This window comes from Melozone crissalis, unplaced genomic scaffold, assembly GCF_028551555.1.
Source record: "Melozone crissalis strain CALT ecotype California unplaced genomic scaffold, PUWL_Pcris_2 ptg000081l_1, whole genome shotgun sequence".
Classification (NCBI taxonomy): Eukaryota; Metazoa; Chordata; class Aves; order Passeriformes; family Passerellidae; genus Melozone; species Melozone crissalis.
The window spans coordinates 11885331-11911329 of record NW_026535858.1 but is presented as its reverse complement, the minus strand read 5'-3'; the positions used below and the strand labels follow the sequence as shown (position 1 = coordinate 11911329).

Genomic DNA, 25999 nt, shown 5'->3' with positions numbered 1-25999 from the left:
ATGCTAAGTTTTCCTATTTCTTTATTGCTTACCTGCTGATTCTTTTTTTCTACCTCTTCAGAGTGACAGCTTAACTGTTTTCCATCCCCAATAAATCCCCTCATACTTTTTGGCCTGAAATGCACATCCTTCATCTTGAAAGAACTTAATATTATTTTGAAAGGTTTTCTGTCAGCATACCCATCTTCTGGATAAACCTGTGCTCAAAGTGGAGCCTTGTGCTGAGGAAGCCAAAATCTTGCATATGTACTATACTACAATGTTTACTGGAGCCAGCAGAAATCTACATATTTGCAATTATAACATTTTTACATCAAATCTTCCAGAGTTACACATTTATTTTCTTTCCTCTGAATCCATAGGAAGTCTATGAAAAACACACACACATTACATGATCCTTTTGAGTGACATCAGAATGATTCAGAATATGATGAATTCTTTATTTTCATGGTGGTAAAGCACTAGAACTCTTGGTGCGGATTGGACATTACCATGTGGTGATTTTATTTTAAAAATAAGTATGTTTCCCTTTCTTCAGAAAGTTTTTTTTTATATTTGTGACAGGTTCTTACAATTTCTTTTCATGCTGCTGATGAGGAATAAGCCATCTCAGACAGAATTTCAAGTGTGTGGGTCTCAAGGAAGAATTTGCATTTCTGTTCCTGATGTTGATTGGTTTCTTCTGAGCCATATGCTTCAGATAGAAAACTTCTTCAGCAGCCATCTTCTGCTGTGTATTTTGTCTCCTTGGGGACCTTTTATTGATCATAATTCAACATAAATTTGAATCTGCAGCTTCAAATGCCAATATTCCAGGGTTGCAGGGTATCACTCACTGAAGTGCAAGAAAATTACTTGCTTCAATGCATCAAAATAAACATTTAGCATAGTTCATTATGATATTCAACCAAAATTTGAACATATTGACCATATAAATATAAGGATAGTACAAATATTTATTGGAACATATATTTGTAGGTATGGGGGTATGAGTTACACACAGAAACTTACTTATAATAGTTCTGGTGAACAGCAGCCTCTATTTAACTATACTGATGAGTTTCCTTAGAAAAAAAGAAGTCATTATAGAAGAGATATGATGTGTAGCTTCTGCTCTTTGGAGTACTTTGAGAAACTTTATATTTAAAGTCCATTAATTTATTAAAAAAATTGTAATGCTTATTAAAAATAATGGTAGTTTTAAAGAGAATATTTTTTTAATTCTTATGCTGATAATTTTGTAAATTTTCCAAGACTTTCAAAATGTTTTGGAATTGTGGAGGTTAGATTTTTAAACCCTGTTGATTTGTTCCTTTTTATCAATAGAAGCAACTACAAGATTGAGTGGGGAAGCTCAAGTTATCCATTCTTCTCCTGTATCATCACCTAGAAACAATTTCAGTTCCCCTACCCTGGCAACCCCATTGTGTGTCAAACCCCTAAATTACCTCACTTTGCTTCTAGCAGGGAGTCTTTCCAGCCAGCTGCTATCACCTAGGATATTTAACTATGTGAACAAGTGCAGGGAGTCAGGAATGCCCTCCATCCACGTTTTGTGCTTGCCAGGCAAAAGCCATGAAACTGAGCCCATGTCAACAGGGCACTGAGCCAAAAATAAGGAGCTGAGCTCAAGTCCAAGGCTGTGCCAAAGCATTTTCAGGGTTTCTGGAGTGCTGGGGGCTTGGATCAGGGAAGGCTGGGCTATGGGTGTCTCTCAGGCCCACCCTGAAGAGCACACAGAGCAGCAGATGAAGAAGGGACAGGCGTTTCAATGAGAGCGCAAGAAGCCAAGACCATCTTAGCTCTTCAAAACCAGAGCAAAAATGAAAGTCATTCCAGTAAGATGAACTTGTGGTGGCAGGAAGGTTAATGACCAAATTCCAGACAGCTTCCAGAAATTACTGTCACAAAGTGAGATTTGTGTTGCATGATGTAAGCATCACATAATTACTTAGCTAAAACATGCCACTTTTATGCTCACGATTGTTTAAGGATTTATATAAATTGCTTTTATTTTTCAATGCTCTATTTTTCCAGCTGTCAAATCAGTTGTGTGATTGATAATTAAAAAATTAGTGGTGTCACTTTGGTGTTACAGGTATTGTGCAAAAGCATGTGCAAGAAAAAAGTTCCCCTCCTTTGTCAAGGATGTTGACACATACATAAATTGCCATTCTGAAGCCTTTCTTCAGCATTTATACACAGTAGAGCAAATACCAGCACATCAAAAGCCTGCAATCTAATACAATAAATTGCAGTTGTACTATGAATTTTTTGGTAGAAACACTTATTGCTCAGCTAGCCAACATTTAATAGTTTTTACGAACCTAAGTGACTCATGTATAATTTAAAGCTGAACATAATCACTAAAATAATAGAACAGGAGTATGAACATAGTATTTAGGTACAGAATGAGTAATATATATAGTCAAAAGTATGATAATTACGTAAAAATAAACTATAGGTAAAAATATGAATAGGCTTCAGAGAACTGCAGTATAAAAACAAAGTATTACATGTCATTCTTACAGTTTGTGAATTATAAAGTCCTTTCATTATTCACCAAAAGAATATGAAAAGGAGAATGTGAAAAGGAGAGGATAAGATTTTTTTTTTAAGTAGAGAAATGGAGTGTTTTGCATTAGTTGCCATATAAATTTAGTCTTATTACTATTCAACACAAAATAATCCTGCATGACTTTGATGAGGTAAGGCCTGTAGGTGGAAATGGTTTTATTAGACCACCTCCAATAGTTGGAGAGAGCAGAGAAAATTTGTTTGGGCACAGATTTTTTGGGGGCAAACAAATCTACCTGTTATGAACAGCAGATTTAAGGATTGCTTCAAATTCAAGCAATTGCTCTGAATAGCATTTTCAAGTGGTCAAGTAAAAACATCAGCACCAATTACAGACCTTACCTTGCCTATGACTTTTCACCATCAGAGCTGTGACAACCCTGCTGCTAAAGCTCTCTACATGTCAGTTATTTCCAGGGGATGAAAAAGGAATTCCTAAATGTTTCTGAATATATGGTGCTTGTCAGAAAACAAACAAATGCCAATAGAAATAAAAGACAGCAGATCTTCCTAGAATTAGGCATAGCATCTACAAGGAGTAATTTGTGGGGAGATTACCCAGGGTATCCCAATTTAGATTTACAACTAAATGTTAAACATCAGGGGCATTGACAGATAGTACTGAACTTAGTACTGTCCAGTTGGAGAGGCTGCCACATTTCTCCTTCCTCTGTCAACACCAGGTCCTTACCTTGTTAACACCCTGTCCTAATTATGAAGATACACTGATTTGATTTTTTTTTCCTTTTCCAGTATCCCAAAGAATATCTACACAATTAAAGGAGATGGTGATACTTCAGCCTTTTATACTCTTCAGGACAAATTACATTGTAAAGCTTCTTAAAAGTGTTTTATTGCTTATATTTCCAAAATATGATTAATTGATTATATAATCACCCAGAATTTTACAATTACTGCCCTTGCATGCCTCTCAAGGAATGGAACTTCTAACAAAGGAGTTTCCTCTTTTTTACCCTTCACTCCTTTCCATCACACTCCCAATTTTTTATATTGTCATGTGTTACAAATGAGTGTTATCAGAACTGTTTCAAGGCCATAGGTTTCAATAGCTAATATTAGTTCTTATTAGAAGAAATAGCTTCAATAGTAAAGTTTCAGGACAGTCAACAAAATGAGGCTCTTTTTTCCTGGTTCAGGATATGGCTCAACATTGGGGGATATTTTCTGTTACAAGCAACTGGAGTTGGCACACATATAAACCCTCTCCATCAATTTGAACAAATATACAACCTTATATGTGCAGAAATATTGTGATTCTCAAAACACAGCAATGATTATTTCCATATTAAGTGGATAAATCTAATAAAAACCAAGATATGAAAGGTAAAATGTAGTCAAATGATTAGATGATTGGTCACTGGTGTTTAAATTATGTTAATTGGCACATTACTGAAAATTAAACGTAGCTAATATATACAGGTAAGTTTTTTAAAATACAGTTGCTAAACATTAAAAAACAAAAATATGAAAGTCTAAATGCTGCAAAATACTAGAAGAACTTATGTTTTGCTAAAAATCTGCTCTTCATACCAGCTACTATTCATAATAAATGTTCATAATATTTATATTTTACTCCTTTAATACAAAAATAAACCCTTTGGTGCCATACATACTACATAATTTATTCTGTGTACAGAATAATCTAGAAAAGTAATTGTGCATTATTAATAAAAAATTATCTATAGTGTCAAGGTTCAGTTAATAAAAAATGTAATTTTAAGGTAGCTGCAGCCAAGATGTCTACTGATTAGGATAAGATAATAATAAGTAATGAGGAAATCACACATACTATGTACTGTTAAGAAACAAAAGGATCAGTCATATAGCAAACAAAACAAAATGATCTGATAAAACAGAAATGAGCAGATTGTTTTTCATACTTGCTTAAAACTTTTCCTAAGTAAGAAGACTTAGAGCTCCAGAACACACACAAATGGTATCCCACTTATTCAGGTACAGAGTCTTTCCAGTGGGGCTGATATGAGGAGGAAAGGGACACTACAGATTTGTATTTACAAACTTTGCGTTACATGAACTTCCTAGGTATGGAAACTAAATCAGCCAAGACACCAACAAACCTGGAAGTTTGTTTCTAATTTAACTAGTCAGGAAAGTATGAACATGCAGACTGGATTTCTGATTTATACAAAGAATAGGCAACCCTGACAAATGGTTAAGATGAATAGAACTGTATTATTCACCATATGTAACAGAGATTAAATGGCTTTTAATCACCACCTTCTTATCATAAAAATATATTTACACAGTGCCTGTGAACAAGTGTCCTTGTAGCAAAACCTGATGTTTATTTATACAGGAAAAAATTCTTGCCCCTATTGCACTGTTTCCTCTGGGAGAAGGGAAGTAAACACAGCTGGCATTCTTTACATAAAGAAACAAAAAGAATAAAAAAAAAATCTGAAAGAAACCCCACACTTCTCTTTGGCTCTTTTTTCTTCCTCATTCCTTTGTCCAATTCTTATCTCAGATACACTCCAAGTGATTAATATGAAAGGAAACTCTCAGGGCAAAGACTCGCTAAAGTTAGTGCTGTTCCCATGTAAAAGGTACATCAAGCTGTGGACTGACCCTGCACAGTTTATCTCCAGAGAGTCTCTACTGAACAACATCACACTTTTTTTTTTTCCTTTTTTCTGTGTCTGGTGGTTTAGACTGCAGCTCTTTGAGAAGAGAAAAAGGCATACCTCAAAATGTGGCTGTTACTTCATCATGAACACTTCCTAGAGCTGCAGCCTCTTTTATCCCTGCCAAAGCTTCACATCCCTCACAACACCAGGAAACAAACTTAGAAAATGGTCAGTCTGTACTTTAGGATAATTATCCTTACCTTGATATCCATGTAATATTCACTGTAAGAATATACCTACCTCATGTTATCAGTGCAAAAATTTTACATTCACTTGCATTATTTATACATACATTAAAGTATACGGATGGCATTAAAAATAAAGAAAATCATGTAATACCTTTACTTTTACCTATGGATTTGGTGAAATGGTTCCATGAAGAAAGCATTTCCAGACAAAAAGAGAATAAAGAAGAGGAGAGAAACAACAGTAAGAGTCATGAGTACATGTAAATGCAATAGTATCTGAACATGAAGAGACAAAGTCTAAGGTAAGTGTCTGAAGACAAATGGAGATGCAATCAGTGTCATATTAGGGATTTAGCTTATTTCTTCCCAATCATGTACATGCAGAGAAACACAAATAATCCATGCTTAGATAAGAAAGACTGTCACAAAGGTAACATGGACAATGGTTAGGAGGAAAAAAATCACTGGTTTTGTTAGGTAGCAAAACTGTACTCTCAGCATTCCAGAAGCCAGGAGCAGGTGCTTTCTGCACATTTCCAATCAGCCATGCATTAATGCAAATGGACTCTTCAATGTGTACAATGTTACAAGAGGAGCATCTTCTTTCAGGGGCTATCTGAAGAGTGGTCTGGCACTTTGTTTATCTTTTATAGGATCACCCATAATTGTATTTTCTGATCAATACACAGAATTTTCGTAATCACTTTCTTATTTCTCTCACCTCTTTTTAGTTATTGTTTTGCAAGAGGGGGAGTTGAGGAGGTAGGAAGGACAAAAGCTTACGGAGCAAACAAAAAAAAAAAGAACCAAAACAACCAAAAAACGAAACAAGAAAAAGATGTGACTAAAACCATGTGTTTCTTTGCAGCCAAAGACAGCTTTCAAGCATTTGCCCATCGGTTGCAGTGATGGATTCAAAGCAGCTACAGAACAAGAAGAAACAATGAAAGCAGAGTGGAAAAGGAACAGAGCCCATACCTTGGTCGCCCATCATCAGGTGCGCCAGACCTTGAAGGGAAACAAGAGCACAGTCAGCAATGAACAAGGGAGCACGGGAAGGTGGTGTTGTCACACTGACAAAAATGTTTTGTGACAGGCATCTGTTTCCTATAAGATGTCTGTATCACAGAGGGAAATCAAAGAGCATTTTTCAACCACTGGTTGGAATGCTTTGGGCTACAAGTAACAGAACTGCAATTCAAACACTGGGTGCTGTTTTATTGCGTTTTTTTTTTTTTTTTCTGTGCAGTATTTGCATTGACAGAAAATAATAAAATGCTTTCAAATCCAACCAATTCCTTTAATAATCCGTCTGTCTTTATCATATTTTGGTTATATTGCTTTGAACACTTTGCTGAGAGGACTTCCTGTCCTCTACATGTGAAATGATGTTTAAACCCTGGAGAAGTTTAAACCTGAAAAATGGGCTGGGTCTGATCTTTTTCCCCTCATAAAAATGAGCATTTCAGGTAATTAAATAAAATGTATTCATCACATTGAAATGATAATGCAAAGAATGTCTCCTTATTTGTGTGAAATGTGACAGTAGAATGAATTTGTTCCAGAGAAGGCAAATTATTACATATGCAATATAAAATACAGAGTAATAAAGAAAATTTAAGTGACAGCTTCTGCAACTACTTATTCAATCTGTGAGAAATAGATTTTGCTTTATACTTATATTGTGAGATGAAATCCCATCACACCAGAATAGGTCTAGTGACATTTCAAAGCAGATGTCCATAATGATAATCACTCATCCACAGCCAAATTTTGTTACTCTTCAAGGAAAAATATTCATCTTTTTTAATCATGATAATAAAATGATACTTAAATCTCACTGAATATAATGTGATGTTGGGAGAATATTTTTCTTAGATATATAAAGGTTTTCATTTTTTATGTCTGATTTAAAAAACAGACTTATTCTTGTTGAATTTAGCTGGTTTAGGATCCATTTCAGAAGTTATTGGTTGTTCATGTGTAAATGTGCTCCTCTTCTCAAAAAAGCCATACATTATTTTCTTAATTGCAATTAATTGAAATTAATTCACACAAAGAAGGTGAGCAATAAAATATCCTTCTCTTTATTAGAGAGCAGACTTCCTAGAGAGAGAGTTTCTGTGATTTCTAATTCACAAAGAAAATTAGGTGCACAAATGACTCACGCTACTTGGGGGTAGTTCAAAGAAGATACTCCCGACTGCAATCAGTCTAAATGATTCTTCTCTTATCAGTTCCAAATCTCAAGTGATGTTCCAAGTAGTCTAACAATGGTTTTGTTGAATTATTGCTTTTTAATGTCACTCGTTTTAGATGTGTAGTTAAACTGAAGGGCCTGATGTGCCTGATCTCTTGTGCAATAAATTCTGTTTCCAAATACAGAGCTCTGCAGCTGGTGGGATTACCTGGGGCTCACAGCAATGTAAATGAAAGCTGACTGTGATCCTGAAGGGATGCCTGCATCAGCATCGCTTGGGAAGCATCACACAGCTGAACTGGCAGTCTGCAGCTTGTGAAAGAGAACAGAAATGTTTTCATGGGTGCTCCTTCTCTGTAAGTGTTGTGTTATGCTGAATACACAGAGCATAAAGACCATAAATGATATTATTTAATTCATTATTTTAGTGCTGGGTGTCCTTCCTTGTTATCTCCTGACACGTGGCCTTTGGAAGTATCAGTCTCTTCTTGTGATTGATTAATTTGACTTTGGGTTTTAGCTTTTGGTGTTGGCAACTATAGCAAGAAATCTCAGACTTTTGACTTGACCCTAATTGACCCCTTTGTATTTGATAAAGAAAAATTGAAACCAGCTGAACATTGCAACATCCTTTTCTTTAATGAAACTATGACTTTTCAGCCACTACTTTATGTGAGATCTTTCAAAAAAAATCACTGTGCAGTCTCCCAGGGGAATGCAATAAAGCAGATCTTTTACTATCTCACATTTACATATGAACTTCTTAGCTATATGAACCTAAACAAAAGTCTAGCTTCAGATTATCACTGCTTGATAGTGATCACTATTTTAGTTAAAATGATATGTGAAATTGGTCAGTTGCAAATAGATGACTCTTACATAATTTGAAGAAAAAATGTAAATAGCAGAAGTACCATAATAAAAACTGCTTCAATTTTGAGTCATTTAGTGTTCAATGAAAAAATGCAGCCAAGTGAATGTAAAAGACATACACTGCTCAAACTAAACATCTACCAATTAAAAAAATCAGTACTAATCCTCAAGACACTGTATGTTGTTTCACTCTTTGTGTTACTTTATTTGCAAGCAGTAAGGTCACTTTTACTCCCTTGCTAAAGGCATGTGATGATACTTACCCTATTTTATATTTTTGCAATCTATGGGTGAAGGCTATTGAAGAGCGAAGCATTACTAGTACTGTACCTGTTCATTCCACAGAGGGGTTTAAAATTATACAGCTAAATCTGCCATGGGAAGAATCACTGCTAGATTTGCAAAAAGAAAGTCTGCTTTTAATAGACCTGGGAACTTTTATCCTTAAGGTAGCCACATATAGACCTCCCATACATTGAAAATACTCATTTGTGCACCATTACTTCAATTTCTTTGTGAATCAGGAATTCAAGATTTAGAAGGAATCCCTCATGTGTCATCCACTCCAACTCTCTCCTGAACTTGGCTCTCAGAGGAGAGGGTTAAGGGGCACAGGGTGGGATAGTGGAAGAGGATATGAGGGTAGGATACCGTAGTTTGGTATGTGAGTTCCATGCAGAGCACAGGCCAAAACAAAATTTAAATGTGATAAACCTGCAGTGAAGGTATTAAATGTAGTCCAAATTCAGTAAAATGAAAAAACAACAGCCTTTTTTACCAGAAGTACATACAAAATTGAATATTACATATTTCTGTTTGCTTATGTCGCCTAATTTACAGAGATGCTCAGATATCACAGAGATCAAAGATGAAACATTTTAGCACAGATTTCAAGTTGTGCTTTGGATACACAATTCTATGCTTCCATTTTTACATATTCATGCTTTGTAACTTTAATGTATGCATAAGTATCCAGACCTGTGTTGGAATAAATTTAAGGTTGCAGTTTTAAGAATTAGGTTCAGGTAAAGTCTGGATTAACAGTTATCCAGGTTTTATCTTCTACTGCTGTGCATAAATGAATATGTGAAATGCAATTGAACCTCCTTATCTAGTTATACTGAACCTAATTCAAATTTTGAGACTCATGTTGACACCAGTAAGAGTTTTATGCACAGATCAAATACAAGATTAGGTAGTTATTTCTAGGCTTTTATGTTTTTCAGCTAGAATTTCTATTGCAGTGTTGCTGAATACATTTTTATCTCACACTGAAAGTGAAATTTTATTGACGTGTACGAGCATGACAGTGCCCACAAGTAAAGCACCAGAATTATTTGAATTTTGCTTCTCCTTGGGAAAACATATATATTAATAAAATTGCAGAGCATCATCTATGTGCTAAATCTGAGCACCTGCCTTCACCATTGAATACAGCAGCACAGAGAGATGAAGCATCAGCACTTCAAGGCTTGAGAAAATCACCCCTGAACAGGCAGTGGCTCACGGTGAGTTGAAACCTGAATGAACTCAGGCCCCAGAGTGGCTCACATGAGCATGCCAGGTCAGAGTCATGCCAGGACAGTCACTTTGCATATCAGTTAGTTTACAAACTCCTTGCTTTTAAAATAGCTTTTAAAATATTGGAATGAAATCAAATGAAAGCAATTTTTTTTTCAGTTTGGATAGGTAAACTAATTTTTTTCAAATAGAAAATCATTTATCCAGTATGCAAAGATTCACCCCAGAGAGACTTTGAAAGACATTTATAGATAAAAAAGCACCTGCACTTTTTAGCTTATAAGCAAAAAGACTTTAAAATTGTCATATATTTGCATGTTTCACCAGCTAATAGACTTACTTACCAATATTCAGGATAGATGGCATTGTGCCTTAGTTTCCACTGCCCTATGCCATACTTTCTTTAAAGGGACTTAATTACATACCAACTCAATTATTAAAATCACATGCTGCTTCTTTCACAGTGTCTCAAAGGCAAGTGCATTATGCTGAAAAGTTAGACAGAAAACCTCTTTTCCTAAAGCTTTGTGCTGTAAAGGATGTTAGAGTAAGCAAGGTTTGTGGTATTAAAGAGAAAAGCGCTTTCCATTTTCCTAAGCAATTTAGAGACAGGAATTTAGCATGCATTACTATTTCATTGGGAGGGTTTAAGGTCCACATCGATGGGACAAATAGTTTCTTGAAGTGTTTTTCATACAGAACATGAGAAGAAATCAGTCCTGCAAATCTCCAGAGAGGTTTTGGATATGGTATCAGTCACATGAGTACAAACCCTGTTGTTTCAGTGGAGATATTCTGGAATTACAGCAATAAGGCCAAGGAGCTTTGCTTGTGTTCTGTATGAAAAAATAAATCACATCTATTTGATAAACTTGTATGCCTTTATGCAGGGGAAAATACAACTTACCGTACTGAATGATATGTGAACTTTTAGAACATTAAGCAGAAGGAAAAGAAAACCCCACTGAACAGAGGGGAAAAACAAGAGCTTAGGAAAATAAGGTAGAAAGCACCCACCTTCCACATAGTTGTCTTCTGTAAGCACATAACAGGGAAGGAGAGAAAAGGAAAACATTCATTAAGCAGCATGCAGACTGGAACTTGCCATTGCATGTCTTACTCATGCAAGGCATCAAACACAACATGCAAGTGCTCCATTGCTACAATCCAGAGGGAAAAACAAAAGCACCAGGGAAGCAGTGTTTCCTCTACTTAACAAAATGTATGTGATATGAAACAAAATACTCTTTGCCAAAGTGCAAATATTGTAAAGGATTTAGTGCAGCTCTTTGTACATGCAACTGTTATTATTGTTACTTATTAATCAGAGGGTCTTCTTGTAAGATTTTTGTAACTCTATATTTTAAAACCACCAGTCATTTGTGATGGGGATTCGAAATTCATTTGGTACTACTTTCCCATTCTGAATTTTCCTGGATGATGAAGTAGATGATTTTAAACTTCAGATAAGTTAAATTCTTGAATGTGCTGTGAAAATGTTACCACAGGCAGCATGGCTGATCCTGCAGTCATTAGAGAGGCACTCTGGTCATTGGGTCAAATCCCCAAATCCAGCAGGGGAAAAAAGTAGAACTTAAACTGGGTGGAAAGAGTCAGAACTTTTGGATCATGTCCTACAGAATTGGTCAGCATCAGAAACTTGCACATTGCAAAAAATTAATCAATTCTCCGCCTGGTACAGTCAGCAAAGGCCACAGAAGTGCCAAGAATGGGTTCTGCCCCCTGATTAAATCAAAGGGCATTTTGCCTAAGGCTGCTATCAATAAGCAATAACATTTACCATTGTTTATACCCAACCAAACATCAATATGGGGCACAGGAAAGAAGGTTCTCCCAAAACTTACAAAGCAAAAGGGAACTAAGAAATGAGTCTCAGTTAATAAAGTAGACAGAATTGAAAGCTGAGAAACAGGCTCAGTGTCCTAAAACTCATTTTGGTGCCTATAGTCCTCATCTGCTCCACCGGGAAGGTGATTTTGAGGGAGTAGTTCTCTGAGCATGACTGAGGAGGGGATAGGAAAGAGAAAATGGGAAAGGTAAAATAACGAAGGAAAACCATCACAGAAGTCAAGGAGATGGATGCTGTGGAGCCAGCAGAGATGGGGAAGGGTGACAGCACAGCAGTCTGACTGCCTGGGAGATCTGCTGCTGCTGTTTATGCCATCTCCACCAGCTCTTCCTGGGGAGGGAGCACGCAGAACTCAGGGAAAACTGAAGGCCAGTTCTGCCATTATTGGTCATTTCTCATGGACTCATCCCATAGGAACAATGCCTTTTCATGTGACCATGAAACCAAACTAATTTTCATATATTGTAACCCAATAAATAAGAAAACAAGTTACACAGAACTGGGCATAATGATATTTTTTTAAGCACAGTGATTTCCTCCCAGAATGTGTCACTTATCATCGTGAAAAGCCTTTATAAGTTAATGCAGAAAGCAATGAAAAAGGTCATCAAAACTCAACAGTATTCCAACAAATAATTTGAAAAATTTACCACTTTAAAAATAATAACTGCTATAAATGATGAATAATAAGGTTTTAAAGGTTTAATTATACAGTTGGATTATATAGTTCATCTTTTCCATTCAGACACTCTATAACAAGAAATAGAATAAAATTCACTGAGATGATGATGAACACCCACTTTCACAAGACAAAGATATTATGTTCTATATACAATGTAAATAGTGATATTTGGATATGATATTTGTGCTAAAAATGTGATATTTGGAGTGGCTCTTAGCAAAACTTTTCTGGAAGAACCTTTTACCTTTAACTGCGTGCAGTAATTTCCTTTCTCTAAGTAAAAAAAAAACAACACCCAAACTCAATGAAAAATAAATTAGTTATTTAAATTGTTGTTTAACTTCAGACTCTTTCATCTAATTCTGGTTATCACAGTGTTTGTGATATTTGTGGATACACCAGTGTTTGCTGGTATATTGCAATACCAGCATTGCCATGGGATTCTTTTTGGGGGCCATGTTTAGTTTAACAAGATGCTTTAAAACCAGCATATGAACTCAGCTGACAGCTGAGTTCAGTTCCTCATGATGTGAGACTCAAAGAAAAGGGCTCTGAAAACGACATCTTAGGCAGGATCAGATGGTTTAACCCATCTGGTTACAGGGTTTAGCATATTTGGTTTTATATCATGAGTCCTCCCTCTTAGCAATAATTGGTATGCCTTTTTTGTGACTTTCACCAGAAAGATTTATACTGGCTGAGCAGCTTCCCTTAAATGTCTGACTGACTAAACTTTTAGTGATAGCAAGTCAAGCTGTCAAAACATTTTGAATGAAATAAAATGGAAAAAAGTCAAATTCCCACTCTGAGTTAAACAGTGTATATAGCCAAACCCTCTGCACTGGTAAACAGCAATGAAAATTCATTCCTCCACAGGTTTTTGTCATGGTAAGTTAAACCATCTTAAACAGTTTTGCAATCTAAGAAAAAAATTAGTTCAGCTTCTTTATGGTACTTTATGAGGCTTTTACATTAGATTAGCATTGAGCACTTTAATTAAGGTAAGCTGTTTGTGATGGATGATATATTTCCATATCACTAACACTTCACTTGGCTTTCCTGATTCCCATTTTCTAGGCATGGCTTATTCTTCTAAGCAGAATCTTAGAAACCAGAAGGCTCAAATTCTAGCCTTACTTTTTATTAATTTTGCTGACTGCAGCCACTCTTAAAAAACAAAATAAAACAAAACCATAAAAAAAAAAAAAAGAAAGATCATTAAAAGCCATTTACAATATCAAGTCACAGTTCAGAGGGAACAAAAATTTCCTCATTTAAATCAGGAGTAACTGCATTTATGTCATTAGATTTGCATTGGTGTAAAATTTCTGTACCTGGAGGAGTATAGAGCCATACTACACATTTCAGTACGTGCTGATGGTTCAGCCACACACTGAATTTACCAACATTTCTATCCATTTCTATCCCCTCTGAGGGACCTTATTGTCTACTGAGTAGCTCTGCTGCCAGCAGTGGAACCCAAAGTTTTTAGGACCCAAAATGCCTACCCCAAATGCTGCAGGCAGTGGCACAGAGCAACTTTTTCCTTTTCTGCACCAGCTGATCGTACCAAGGACTTTTCACCCTGAAAACAGGTGACTTTCTCTTCAGCATCCTGAATTCAAAGAGATGTGGGAATTTTTCTATTTTTCACATTGCACCAAGCTCCTCACTTGAAGAACTAGAGAGTTCTTATCCACTGCAAACCCTTATTTTCAAGGCCTTCCCCCATGACCACCACCAAAAACAATTAATTGCCCTGCTATTTTCTGTGTTTGCAACCTAATTCCTCCAGCCAAAGTCTGCTCTTGGTGCTGTGAGTGTAATCTGTTGACTGTGCATATCGAGCCAAACACTGAGTTGATTTAAATCTGGTGTGACACAGTTGAAATCAGAGGAACTGCACAACTTACACAGGCTGTGAATCTGGCCTATTATCTCCAGATGAATTGACTCAGGCTGTCCCTACTGAACTGAGAGCAGATTCTGCTCCTTTTTTTTTTTTTTTTTTTTTTTTTGCAGTAAAAGCGCAACCAATTCTAATTATTTTAGCACATTACTGTGATTTAGTGATATGAAAATGGGAATCATATTTTTACAGTACATTTTTACCAATTAAAGAATTGTTTTAATGTTCAGTGATTCTTCATGGAAACCTTGATATTAAAAAAACAAACAAAAAAACACCTGACTCTTTCTACGTTTAGTGGTTATTTCTGCTATTATATTTTTTTCATCTGCTAGAGAATTTACACCTTGGCCACACAATTATCTAAGAACTGTATTTTCATGACAAACAGGAGAAGCAGTAATTAGTATTTTGAAATTACACAAACAGAAACAACACCATAAGAAATTAGCATATTAGCAGCGGGATATTTACAGTGCCTTTTCTCATGACAATTAAGTTCACAATCACATTCCAGTAAGGAAGAATATAATATACTATAGACATATTTATGAAATTTCAAAAGGGATTCAGAAGCATGGCAAGTGGTGAAATAGCATGAAATAAAGCTATATTATGAAGGTGTCTTGCTACAAAATTGATGGCTAGAAGTTTAAGATATAATATTTTGTTTTTCTCAAAGAATAATGCATAATTATACATCTCTCTAAATTATCTACCAAAAAAAACCCAAAAACCTGTAGTTAGAAATATCATTTAACTTTATTTGTAGAACTGCTCCCAGTGTTTCTTGGATGGTGTAATTTAGCCTGTCCCATCCATTTCTCAAATTTGTAGAAAAATTGATTTTATTGACATGGGGTTCAAAACAAAATATTTGGAAAGGATATGAAAATATGAAGTATGTTATAAAGCATGAACAGTCATATAGTCAATAATGATGAAATAAAGCAATATATTGAATATCCATGGTCATGATCATTGATCCTCTCAAGTGCTGTGTATCTGACAAATGCCATAAGGATTATCTGCATATTTTAGAAATTACTTTTGAAAAATGTATTGCACTTATTGATTGTCATTATTGAATGCAATTACGAATAATCAGAAATGGATTATAAAGATACCTGGTACTCTGATTTTGTTGCAGCCTCCTTTAGTATTGGGTAAACAGGGTAACAGCATTTCCCAATCCTGCTGGAATTCTTACACAAAATCTAGAAATCTACCAGAATCTAGGCAGGAAGGCTTAGGAGTTCCTACATTTCCACATTAGATCTGAAATCAATGTTCAGCCCCTCTTAGTCTCCACACAGCTTTGGACAGACTCATTTAGAGGGTTTTCCAGTGCAGTTGGTAGAAATATGATAGGGACTTTATTGATTTTTTTTTTTTTTTTTTTTCTGGAAAGGAGAAATTTCAGAATAACAGGAGTTTGGGCCCATTTTAGTTCCATTCTCTACCTACAACTCTTTGAGGATCCCTTCTTTTCTGGATTACCCTCTTCAGGACTTGGGACAAAGGCAAGATCCCATCAGGAGCACTAATGGACTGCCATGACTGAAAATAAGGACACGGCTTTCTGCTAAATGAGGATCATTAGGGCACAATTAGATTTATTTTTTTTACCAGCTTTTTACAAGACAAAGCCACCAGCACAAATTCAGTATGCTTCTGTAAATCCTAATAACAACCATGAATTTGTTCTAAGGGAGGCCATCTTTTCTGGACAGTATCCCAAGTGCTTTGAAAATGAAATAATGACAAGATCATTAAAGTTAAGCTACTGTAGAGGAGCTCCAAGTGTGAAGCAGCAAGTAAGGGAGTCAGTGCAAGTTTTGAGTGCATAAGCAGAGAAATAATGAACAGAAATAGAAAACGACATTATTTTTGTGGCAATTAAAACCATTACCGTGTTAATTGCAGTGTTCACATATTTAAAATGAAGTAACAAATGAGAGATGTTTCAGAAAAAAAAAAACTTTCCCCACAGTCATTAATGTCATTATAAACCCTAAGAAAACTCAGCAACCATGTCTTACAAAGAAAGCCCTAAGATGCTCCATCTATTGAATAAATCCAAGATAAGATAAAGAGGTGTCTGAACCCAGTCTATAACTATCAAAAGTTCCTGATAGCTTAGGATAGAGCTCCTTTCAACCAGACAAAGACTGTCATCAAGAGTGAGAAAAGTTCAAACTGAAAAGAAGACAAAAACATTCAATGAAGATAAAATAAGAATTGGCAATTCTAGGAAATTCTTCCCTGAAGTCTTAAGACAGAGCTTTCCTCTAACAGAGGCTTTATATCAATCATTGCTTTTGGGCTGCCTTGTAGGAATCACTGGAAGAGATTCTGCCTTCTGCCATTTAAGAGGTCAGGTTAATATTCTCACAGTGGTACATTCTGGACAGAGCTCCTAGGAATCTATGAATTTTCTCTAGTTAAATGAGAACAGAAACCAAGGATAAACAGCAGCAAATACTTTGACATCCTGTTAAACAGAAAAGTGTTCAAATAAATTGTTTTCTCAGAACCAATCTCTGCATCATTTACAAAAAGATTTCACTGAGAAATATTTCCCATGAAGAATCCAAATATAATTGGTGAAAAAAAACAAAACTATTCAGACAAAAATCTATTTTCCCTATGGTTCACAACAGGACAATCTCTCCAGTAAAAATTTACTTTTACCACCTGTTATATTTTTTATACATAACTTCTCTAGATATCTGAGAAACAGATGAGAAACAGAATCAAAATCAAGACATTATTAAATCACTACATTTCCTGAGGCAACACCTTTTTTGTACTATTTCATTCCTGTGCAGATTTATCACTTTTAGTGCTTATTACCACAAGTGCATCAAACAAAGATATTCAACATTCTTTATTTTATGCTATTAATTCACAATGTTTTTATTGTTACAAATTTTTAGATACTGCACATCTGAGTGGGTTTTTGTGTGCCTGGAGCCACAGAAGTTAACAAATAAGCAAATATTTGATACTCTCATCTCCTTTTTTCTCAACTGCTTCCTGAAAATGACAATTTTGGAAAGTTACTTGTTCTCTCCTGTTAGTAGTTTTGACCATACAGACTTCTACAGTCTCAGTGGAAAGATCATGTATATATAAAAACTACTGCTTTTTAATTGTGTTAAAATTCCAAGAAATTTTACTTTGGCCATATTTTCCCACCTCATTCAATTTTTTTTTTTTTTTTTTTTTTGTCTTGCTACTCTCATATTTACTATACTTATGACCTGTCTAAAATACATCAATACTTTAAAGAAATTTTCATCAGCCACTGGGACAAGCATTCCTGAATTTCTATCATGGCTGTAGTAACCACAACGAGGAAGCAATTTTTTTTTTTTAACAATTGAATTTAGGAATATTAATAGAGGTAGTGAAAAGAGAAAAAAATAATTTGCGTACGTGAGGGTGAATCAAATAACCACATTCCCTCCTCAGTATTTTAATTTCCTTACATAAGTAGGAAATGAAACACAATGTAAATCTATTTTACTCAATAATCAGATATTCTTTAAGAACTGCTGCTCTTTTCCTGTTTATCCTCTGGAACTATTTCTCTGGATTTGAAAAATTCAATTTCCACTAAAAATCTCTGGGATTTACACATTTTACCTTGCTTTGTGCATTAGCACCTCTTCCCTGTAATCACTAGAGGTCTTATTTCCTATCACAGAGAATGGATAGACTGACTAGAACTACAAACTGACTGTATATGGTTCATTTTACAACTTCTCTTTTCTTCCAGGGTTTATTTTTTTTCCTTTGGATTTTCCTCAGTTTTGCCGTGCTGGCTACATGGCATGCAAATATATTTTCAGGCTATTCCTATCAAAACCTTTCATACAGAATTAACTTTTCTGGTTGGCAGAGAGCAATGTCAAGTACAGATTATGTTCTATGAAAGTGATGTGGGGTGACACAGATATTTCTATTTCAAGAATACCCATTTTGAAATTAATTTGAGATATTCATAATGCAACTTCAATGCATTGTTTAATAAACAGTTGTGAAATGAGGAATAAAAAATTTTTGGGATTACTCATGCTTGTTTTAATGTACGTGAGAGTAGAAACATGCCCAATATTTCCTTGTTGCACTCTGCTTTGTCAATTTGTCCTCTTGGATAGTCAATTATGGCTATCCAAGAGGCTGCAAATTCAGGTTCAGTTACTATCAGAAGAAATCAAATCTCTCCAATCATCCTTTCAGCAAAACTGGTCTCTTAGACCCATTAATAGAATAGGATTAGCTGAGCTGACAGAGAGTAAAACTGCAGTGCAGTGATTGAATGGCAGAAGCAATTTTCCAACTGGATGGCAGCTTTACAGAGGCGATGATCCAGTGGATAACATCAGCAGGACACTCAAAGGAGGAGAGGTCATGGGTTTCGTCCCAGAGAGGGATATTATTTTTACTCAATACTTCCTAAAACTTTCCTACTGGTTGTTTATTGCACGGTGCACTGGCAGCTATCTACACTTGCACAATCTCAACTGTGCAAATATAGCATTTCTCCTTTATAGAACTTACCTAAGAGTGGAGACATATGACTGCACATTTTGAAGAGATATTCACTCAGGCCCTGACTTTGTAGCTGGATATTTGTGCCTTTCCAGACTGGTACAACACCAAAATTAGCATGACAGCATGCAAAGCCAGCCATATTTTTGTATTCACACACTGTCTTTATAAAAAAATTAGAGAGGAATGTTTATGTGCTATCCTGATGCCATGACTTTGACACAGGCGGCTGAAGATGATTTGGTATGAAGTGTTCTTGAGAGTTAGTAGCTAAAAATGTTGAAGACACACCGTACACAATTAAAAATAGAATACCAATATTCAAAATCAGTTTGTTGCATAGTTCTTTAGCTCGCCACCATGAAATTTTCTTGGCTACTGCTGAGATTCATTTTGTGAATGTGAACTGAGCTGAAGCTGCCTTTGGAAGACATTAGAATGATATAGAACAAACCTTCTCCTCATTTAAATGGCAGTTTCCTCTGAAGTGAGTAAAGCTGTACTCTGAAAGTCAGCATACTGTAACAGAGTCCTTAATTTGACATCGAATTAAAATTTAATCATAGCTATCTGTGACTGCAAGTGAACAAAATAGATATCTTTATTTTTTTATTAAATTAACTTAATTTTCTCCTTTACTAGTCTACATTCATTTCAATCATAATGCTGAATGTTATTCTGATTAATTAGTTGTTATAGATAATTACAATCTAATTACAAGAAATTGTATAATTAAAAAAAAAAAAAATCAACATTTCTTCACTTAAAATCTGGTCATCCTTAGCTAAAGTAAGAACTGATATATTTCTTCTTTCCTCCACAGATTTTACAGAAACTGCAAAATAATCTTCTTTTGGTTTTTTGTAGCCATGTGTATGCCTGCATTGAGCTTCCATGTGTCCAGAGTACTTATATGTATTGCAACCAGTGACATGCTTCAGAACTATTCCCGATTTTCATTAATCACTTTGATAGGAATTGGTTAAACTGTTATTTTCTTGGCATGAGGTTATATATTGTAACTTTTATAACACTCCTAAGAAGTGATGTAACAAACATTCAGGCTTTAGTTTAGTATAGGTGAAAAAGGCGGCTCTGAGAAGGAGAAACTGTACCTGAAGTGTTTGTGCAAACCCATGGTATCAGGGTGAGCTACACTGATTTATCATCTATGACTGTTCCCATCTCAGAACTGCGCAAATAAAAATTCAAATGGTAGTAGATAGTACTACATATTTCAAAATAGTCCCATATTTAGGGTTTATAGAAATTAACCCAAGACAGCTTGTTCTTCTCTTCCTAAGAGTTAATCAGTAGCACAGAATCACACAATGATTAAGGTAGAAAAGGCCTCTGGAGGTCATGTGGTCCAATCTCCCTGTGTATGTTGTTGGCCCAGGGTCATGGTCAGATGGCTCTGGAATATATCCCATGTTGGAAACTCCACTGCCCCTAAGGGAATCTTAAGGGAGACAGTGTCAAAGTCTTCACTTTAGTCCAGGTAGACAACACTCAGTGCTCTGCTCTCACCTACCACATCAGTCAACCCATCATGGAGGTTTATGAAGTTGGTCAAGCATGACTTACCCTTGATGAAGCCATACTGACTACTGCTGGTGATTTCTCATCCTTTGTGCACCTGGAAATGGGTTCCAGGACTAGCTGCTCCATCTTGTTCCCAGAGAATGCAGGGATCTTATCAGCCTGTAGCTCCCTGGTCCTTCTTCTGGCCCTTCTTGAAGATGGAATTGATATTTGCACTCTTCTACCTTTGGGAACTTCTCCCATTTGCCATGATTAATTGAAGACTATCGAGGGTGGCCTCACAATGACACGGGACAGTTCCCTCAGCAAATATGGTTGTACCCCATCAGGTGCCACGGACTTACATATGGAAAGTTTGCACAAGTATTCTCTGACAGGATCCTCTTCCACCAAGTGTATATCTGCCTTGGTCTACTCTTTCCTGTCTTACTCAGGGAGCTGAGATTGCTGAATGTTGATTTTGTTAGAAAAAGACTGAGGCAAAAGAGGCATTTGAGACCTCATTCTTTTTCATGTCCTGTGTCTCCATGTCCCTTGTTTTGGATCCACATTTTCCCTGGTCTTTTTGTCAGTAATGTACTTATAGTAGCCCTTCTTGTTGTCTTTGACATCCTTGGACAGCTGAAATTCCATTTGGGCTTTGGCTTTCCTCACTTCAGTATTGAATGCTCAGACAGTGCTTCTGTATTCCTCCCAGCCCTACCTGTCCTTCCCTTTTTCCTCCAGGCCCTTATCCCACAGAACTCTTCTGAGCAGATCTTTGAAGAGGCCAAGGCCAGCTCTTCTGAAGGCAACTGTTGTGTTTTTCTCACTCTTCTCTGTGTCTTCAGAGTCCTGAACTCCACCATGGTCATCGCAGATGAAGTTGCCTGATCTTTACATTCAGAATGAGCCCCTCATTTTTGGTGAATGTGGTCCAGGAGACTGCCTCTCCTCATTGGCTCTGATCTCATTTGGAGGTGGAAGTTACCATGTATACACTCCAGGAGCCTCCCTGTCTGCTTATATCCTGCCATCTTGTCCCCCAGCAGACACCATGGTGGCTGATGTTCCCCATGAGGAGCAGGGCCTGTGAGTGTGATACTCCTCCTACCTGTCCATAGGCCTCATCTGCTTGTTCCTCCTGGTCAAGTGGATTATAGCAGACACCTTTTAGAACGTCATTTTTGCCGGCTCTTGAAGTCTTCCTTATTACCTTTGTTCCTTTCTGAAAGAAATTGCTTGGATCTGTGTCCTGATGTTCACCTTCAGGCACTTCATATTTTTTCCTAAGCCTACATTCCCTTCAGTATAGGCCCCATGAAGTTATTTTTTTGTTTAGTCATGTTATAATGTAACTCATGTATCATAATACATCAGCATGGTAGCACACTGCCAATGAAAATGTGGGAAAACATCTTTTCCACTTTTAGCTCTTTCACAGCTGGAAAACTGGTTAGGACAACCAAGATGGCATCAAGAAAAATAGATAAAGGATTCTCTAGTGAAGAATTATTTCTGGTATAGAACTTTATCAGAACCAATTTTAATATCTTCCCACAAAAACTCTTCCTCATAAAAAAGTTGTCTCTGTATTGCCTTGCAGCACAAATGAGGGGGACAGCAGGGAACACTGTAATGACCTTTCATGGGACTGAGTCAAGCAGGATCTTAGAAGGAAATTAATGAGAACATCTAAATGTAGAGCTATAGAAGAAGCTACAGGGGAGACATAAATATTACTGATTCTGTAATATGAATAAATATATCTAATAAAATGTGTTCTGAATGTACTTCTAAGATAGCAGTCAGGTTGCCTATTAAGCATGATACAAAATGGTATTTCTTATATATTTAAAGCAAAATGTTAATAATAAGGAGATTAAGCAAACTCTCCAACAAGAAAAATCCTGCTCTGTACGGTAAATGCTGGCAAATAACAGAAATCTTGTTTGATTGTTAGCTCATTATTGAAATAAACACAAAAATCATCTGGTTCCTAGTTTTAATTCATGAAGAGGAGGAATAATTCTGAGGTTCCCAAAGTGGAAAAACTCCTACATCTAAACCATAATTAAAATTTCTTTCTGGCAGAGTATTTATGCCATTAGGCAATTCACAGAATTGTAATGATGAAAGCAAGTATCCCATACCATTTAACTCATGTACTTCATCAAGTTAACAAACCTCTCAAACAAAGCACAAGCATTTCTTGCATTTTTTTTAAATCATATTTTCTGAACAAAGAACCTTTCCATATACTAAGAGAGAAACTCATATTTGAAGAAGGTAGAATTTTTTTATGATTATATTCTCAATACATAGACCACATCAGAATATGAGCATTGATGTACTAATAATGCCTTATGCAATGTAAAGGGTGTACAGGTGTAATGAATGCAGCCAACAGAGTGAACAAATGATGAGCTATGGTCCAACTAGTCATACCAAAACAGAAACAATCTGCACATTGAACACAGGAAAAATATTTAACTTCACTAACACAAAACTGCAGAATGTCACATCAAGCCAAGGGACAGAAATAGATCACACTGAACTGCAGGATAAGTCTCTACAAAATTCAACAAAACAAAAACTAATGCATATGAAGGTGTGGAATTTGAGAAAGGTGTATCAAATAATAGGATTTTCATTTTTATTTATGTTCTTCTGTTTAAAGGAAATACTTTAAGGAATTTGTGATTCTAGCTTGTTCCAGAACAAAACTATAAAAACTGTACAATAGCCATTAACAATAAAATTTAAATTATTTTCAATTGTAAAGCCTCTTTATATAGCATGGTAAAAAGTGCTTGATTCATTTTCTGCTTTCTTCAGCTTACAGCAAGTGTCTTCTTGCTTTATGAAATGCATGTTAAAAGTGTCCATTGTGAAGAACATCTAATGCTCGTAAATAATTTGCTTCTAAGAATAAAGAAAAAAATCAAACCACATTTCCCAAAACATGCTTATAATACATGGAGAACAGTCACCTCATTTTACTTTCATGAAAACAAGCCAATTCACTCTCCCCAACACCCCATTTGTCTCCAAAAGTACTTTAGAATAGAAAGGTTTCAGGTGTTTTTCTTTTATCACTTTGAATGTGCTTCAATATTCTATATTGACAACTGCAAATTTTTATTCAGTCTGCATTTTTAGTGAGTTCCCACAGTTTTCTGTAGTGGGCCAAATTCTTAAAATACACCACCTTCTGTTTAGGGCATTAGCACAACACTTAAACAACACTGATGTTATTGCTCTCTTACATCCTGCATCAAGTGGCATTGGTATGGATCTAAAAGACATGTAAAAGATGTATCCTAACAAATACTACAATTACATGACATAAAAAGGACATGTTATATATCTAATGTCCTATATTATGTACTTTTCCTGTCCTCAGTCACAAGTAGTCTGATGAGAAGTGTAAAATCGAAATACTCAAACCATGTAAAGAGGTAGCAAAAAATAAGTGGAATAGAAAAAACTAGGCAGGAATCATTCTTACGACATACAATGGGATCCTCTTTAGAACCCATTCAGGTGGAGAGGAATGTTTTCATTAATTTACACAGCTGGGCTAAGACCTGAATTGCTCCATGAATTTCATAGTTTACCTGCTGTGCTGCTACTCATCATCTGCAACTCCCATTGAGACCTCAGGGTGAGTCACTGGAACACAATGAGGGCACCAGTCCCCTCTCTCTGCCAGGGAAGCATTTCTAATCAATAGCTTTTATTGCAATGGAAGTTACCACAAAGCTTTCAAGATCTGGGTTTATGTTGTAGTTAAAATGAGCTTAGTGCCATCTCTAGTGTGTAGTTACTTCACCAAGCTGCACATTATAAATTAGGTCAAGGCTGTTTGTGCAAACTGGTATTTTAGAAGATGAAACAAAAGCAACACAGAAGATGGTGATACTATCACATGAAAACCATCTTTGTGTGTTTGATTTGTGGATGCCTACATACACACACATATTCAGATACATATTTAGATGTGATTGGAGACAGTAAAAATAGGTCAAATAAATTTTTCATCTAAATTGATTTGAGTGAGCACGCAATGGGAAAGTGCAGATTCTGATGGAAGATATGGTTATGTAAATCTCCACTGAGACAAGAGAGCTACTCCAAATATATGCAGATGGGTTTAAGTCCCTTACAACACAAGTTCAAATCTCTAGTTGAAACCACCCTAATATAATTTAGAATTGTAATTCTTCTCATAGAGTTTCATAATTCAACTACATACACTTTGGAGTTTAAGAAGAGGACAAAGGCATTTAGGAGAAAAAAAAAATCTCATACAAGCATCGACTATTTTTTTCTTATTTGTCAAACTTTTGTAGAAAATAGCTGTAGTAACAAACGATAAATAATGCAAGCCAAATCCAGTGAAGAGTGGAGTACAGATTTGATTTGTGTAGCAGCACACATCTTCTAAGTCCCAGTTTCTCCAGGACTGAAGAACAGTGTTTCACATGTGCTGGAAGAAAACAGCAGCACAAAGCACAACAGAAGTTCATTTTGTAGCACCAACAGCACCCATGCTCCTCTGAAGTGAGATAAATGCCCCACGGGAAATTTCAGGTCAAGAGGAACATTGCAATGGGATTACAGGACTGGGCAGAAAAGACTGAAGCTGGCACAGAGAGTTTAGTCATTGTGCAGCAGTGATGCTCATTTGGTATCATTTACATATAAAACTGATCTCACTTGCCTATGTAAATTGATTATACACTCCTGGAATTTGGTGGTTTTCTTAGTAAATAGAAGGATGCACATTAAAGAAGAACGACAATAACAGCAACAATGGGAGAAGAATTAAAAACGAAAATGGGGGGAAATAACGAAAAGAATAGCAATTTCTTTTGGGAAAAGTAAATGTGTAAGAGTTAGTGTAACTTAGAACAATCCCACGAATCTCACTGCCCTTGGGAGGTTTTTCAGGAGTCACTCCTTACACAAATATTTTCTGAACAATTATTAAGCATTGAAGACACCTTTTTTTTTTCTTTTCCTTGCTCATAAGCAGTGATTTTTTTCTTTCTTTTTGTATAAATTTTTCTTTAACAAATATATTTATTGGGGCCAATTAAATGAAACAGTACTGATATTTCAGATCTGTTTCTGTATATCTCTCTGAGCAATTCTCATGGTCATGTGAAGTAAACTACACTACGGTTGGTTGTTTTGTGCTTGGGGTTATTTTTATGCATTTTATTTGAAAAATGACCTGTAATCCCAGGTTTAGGTAGGAAAAACAAAAGATAACTGCATTTTTCCACCTTCAAAGAACAGTTCAAATATATTCAGGGCAAATTATGAACATTATTGTGATTCCCTCTGCCATTTGCAGTCTTTGCCCATTGTGCAGTGCTTGGGGAATTATTGACAGCTATAAGAGGAAGCTGGAGGTC

The 25999-nt window shown here is 35.9% G+C and overlaps 1 protein-coding gene across 29 annotated transcripts in view; it reads right to left on the bottom strand.

The window, feature by feature from the left end:
• NRXN1 (neurexin 1) overlaps positions 1-25999 on the bottom strand; it is a 680932-nt gene that overhangs the window by 591221 nt on the left and 63712 nt on the right. For 19 of the 29 annotated variants that reach the window (XM_054290267.1, XM_054290270.1, XM_054290287.1 and 16 more), the window contains exons 3-5: positions 11046-11063; positions 6413-6442; positions 5586-5597 (exon numbers count right to left, since the gene is read on the bottom strand). The exons of 5 other annotated variants lie outside the window; for them this stretch is intronic. In XM_054290267.1, coding sequence (XP_054146242.1) covers positions 5586-5597; positions 6413-6442; positions 11046-11063 — 60 coding nt within the window. The remainder of the gene's footprint in view (positions 1-5585; positions 5598-6412; positions 6443-11045; positions 11064-25999) is intronic. 5 more of the 29 variants (XM_054290271.1, XM_054290282.1, XM_054290286.1 and 2 more) reach the window with 2 other exon arrangements.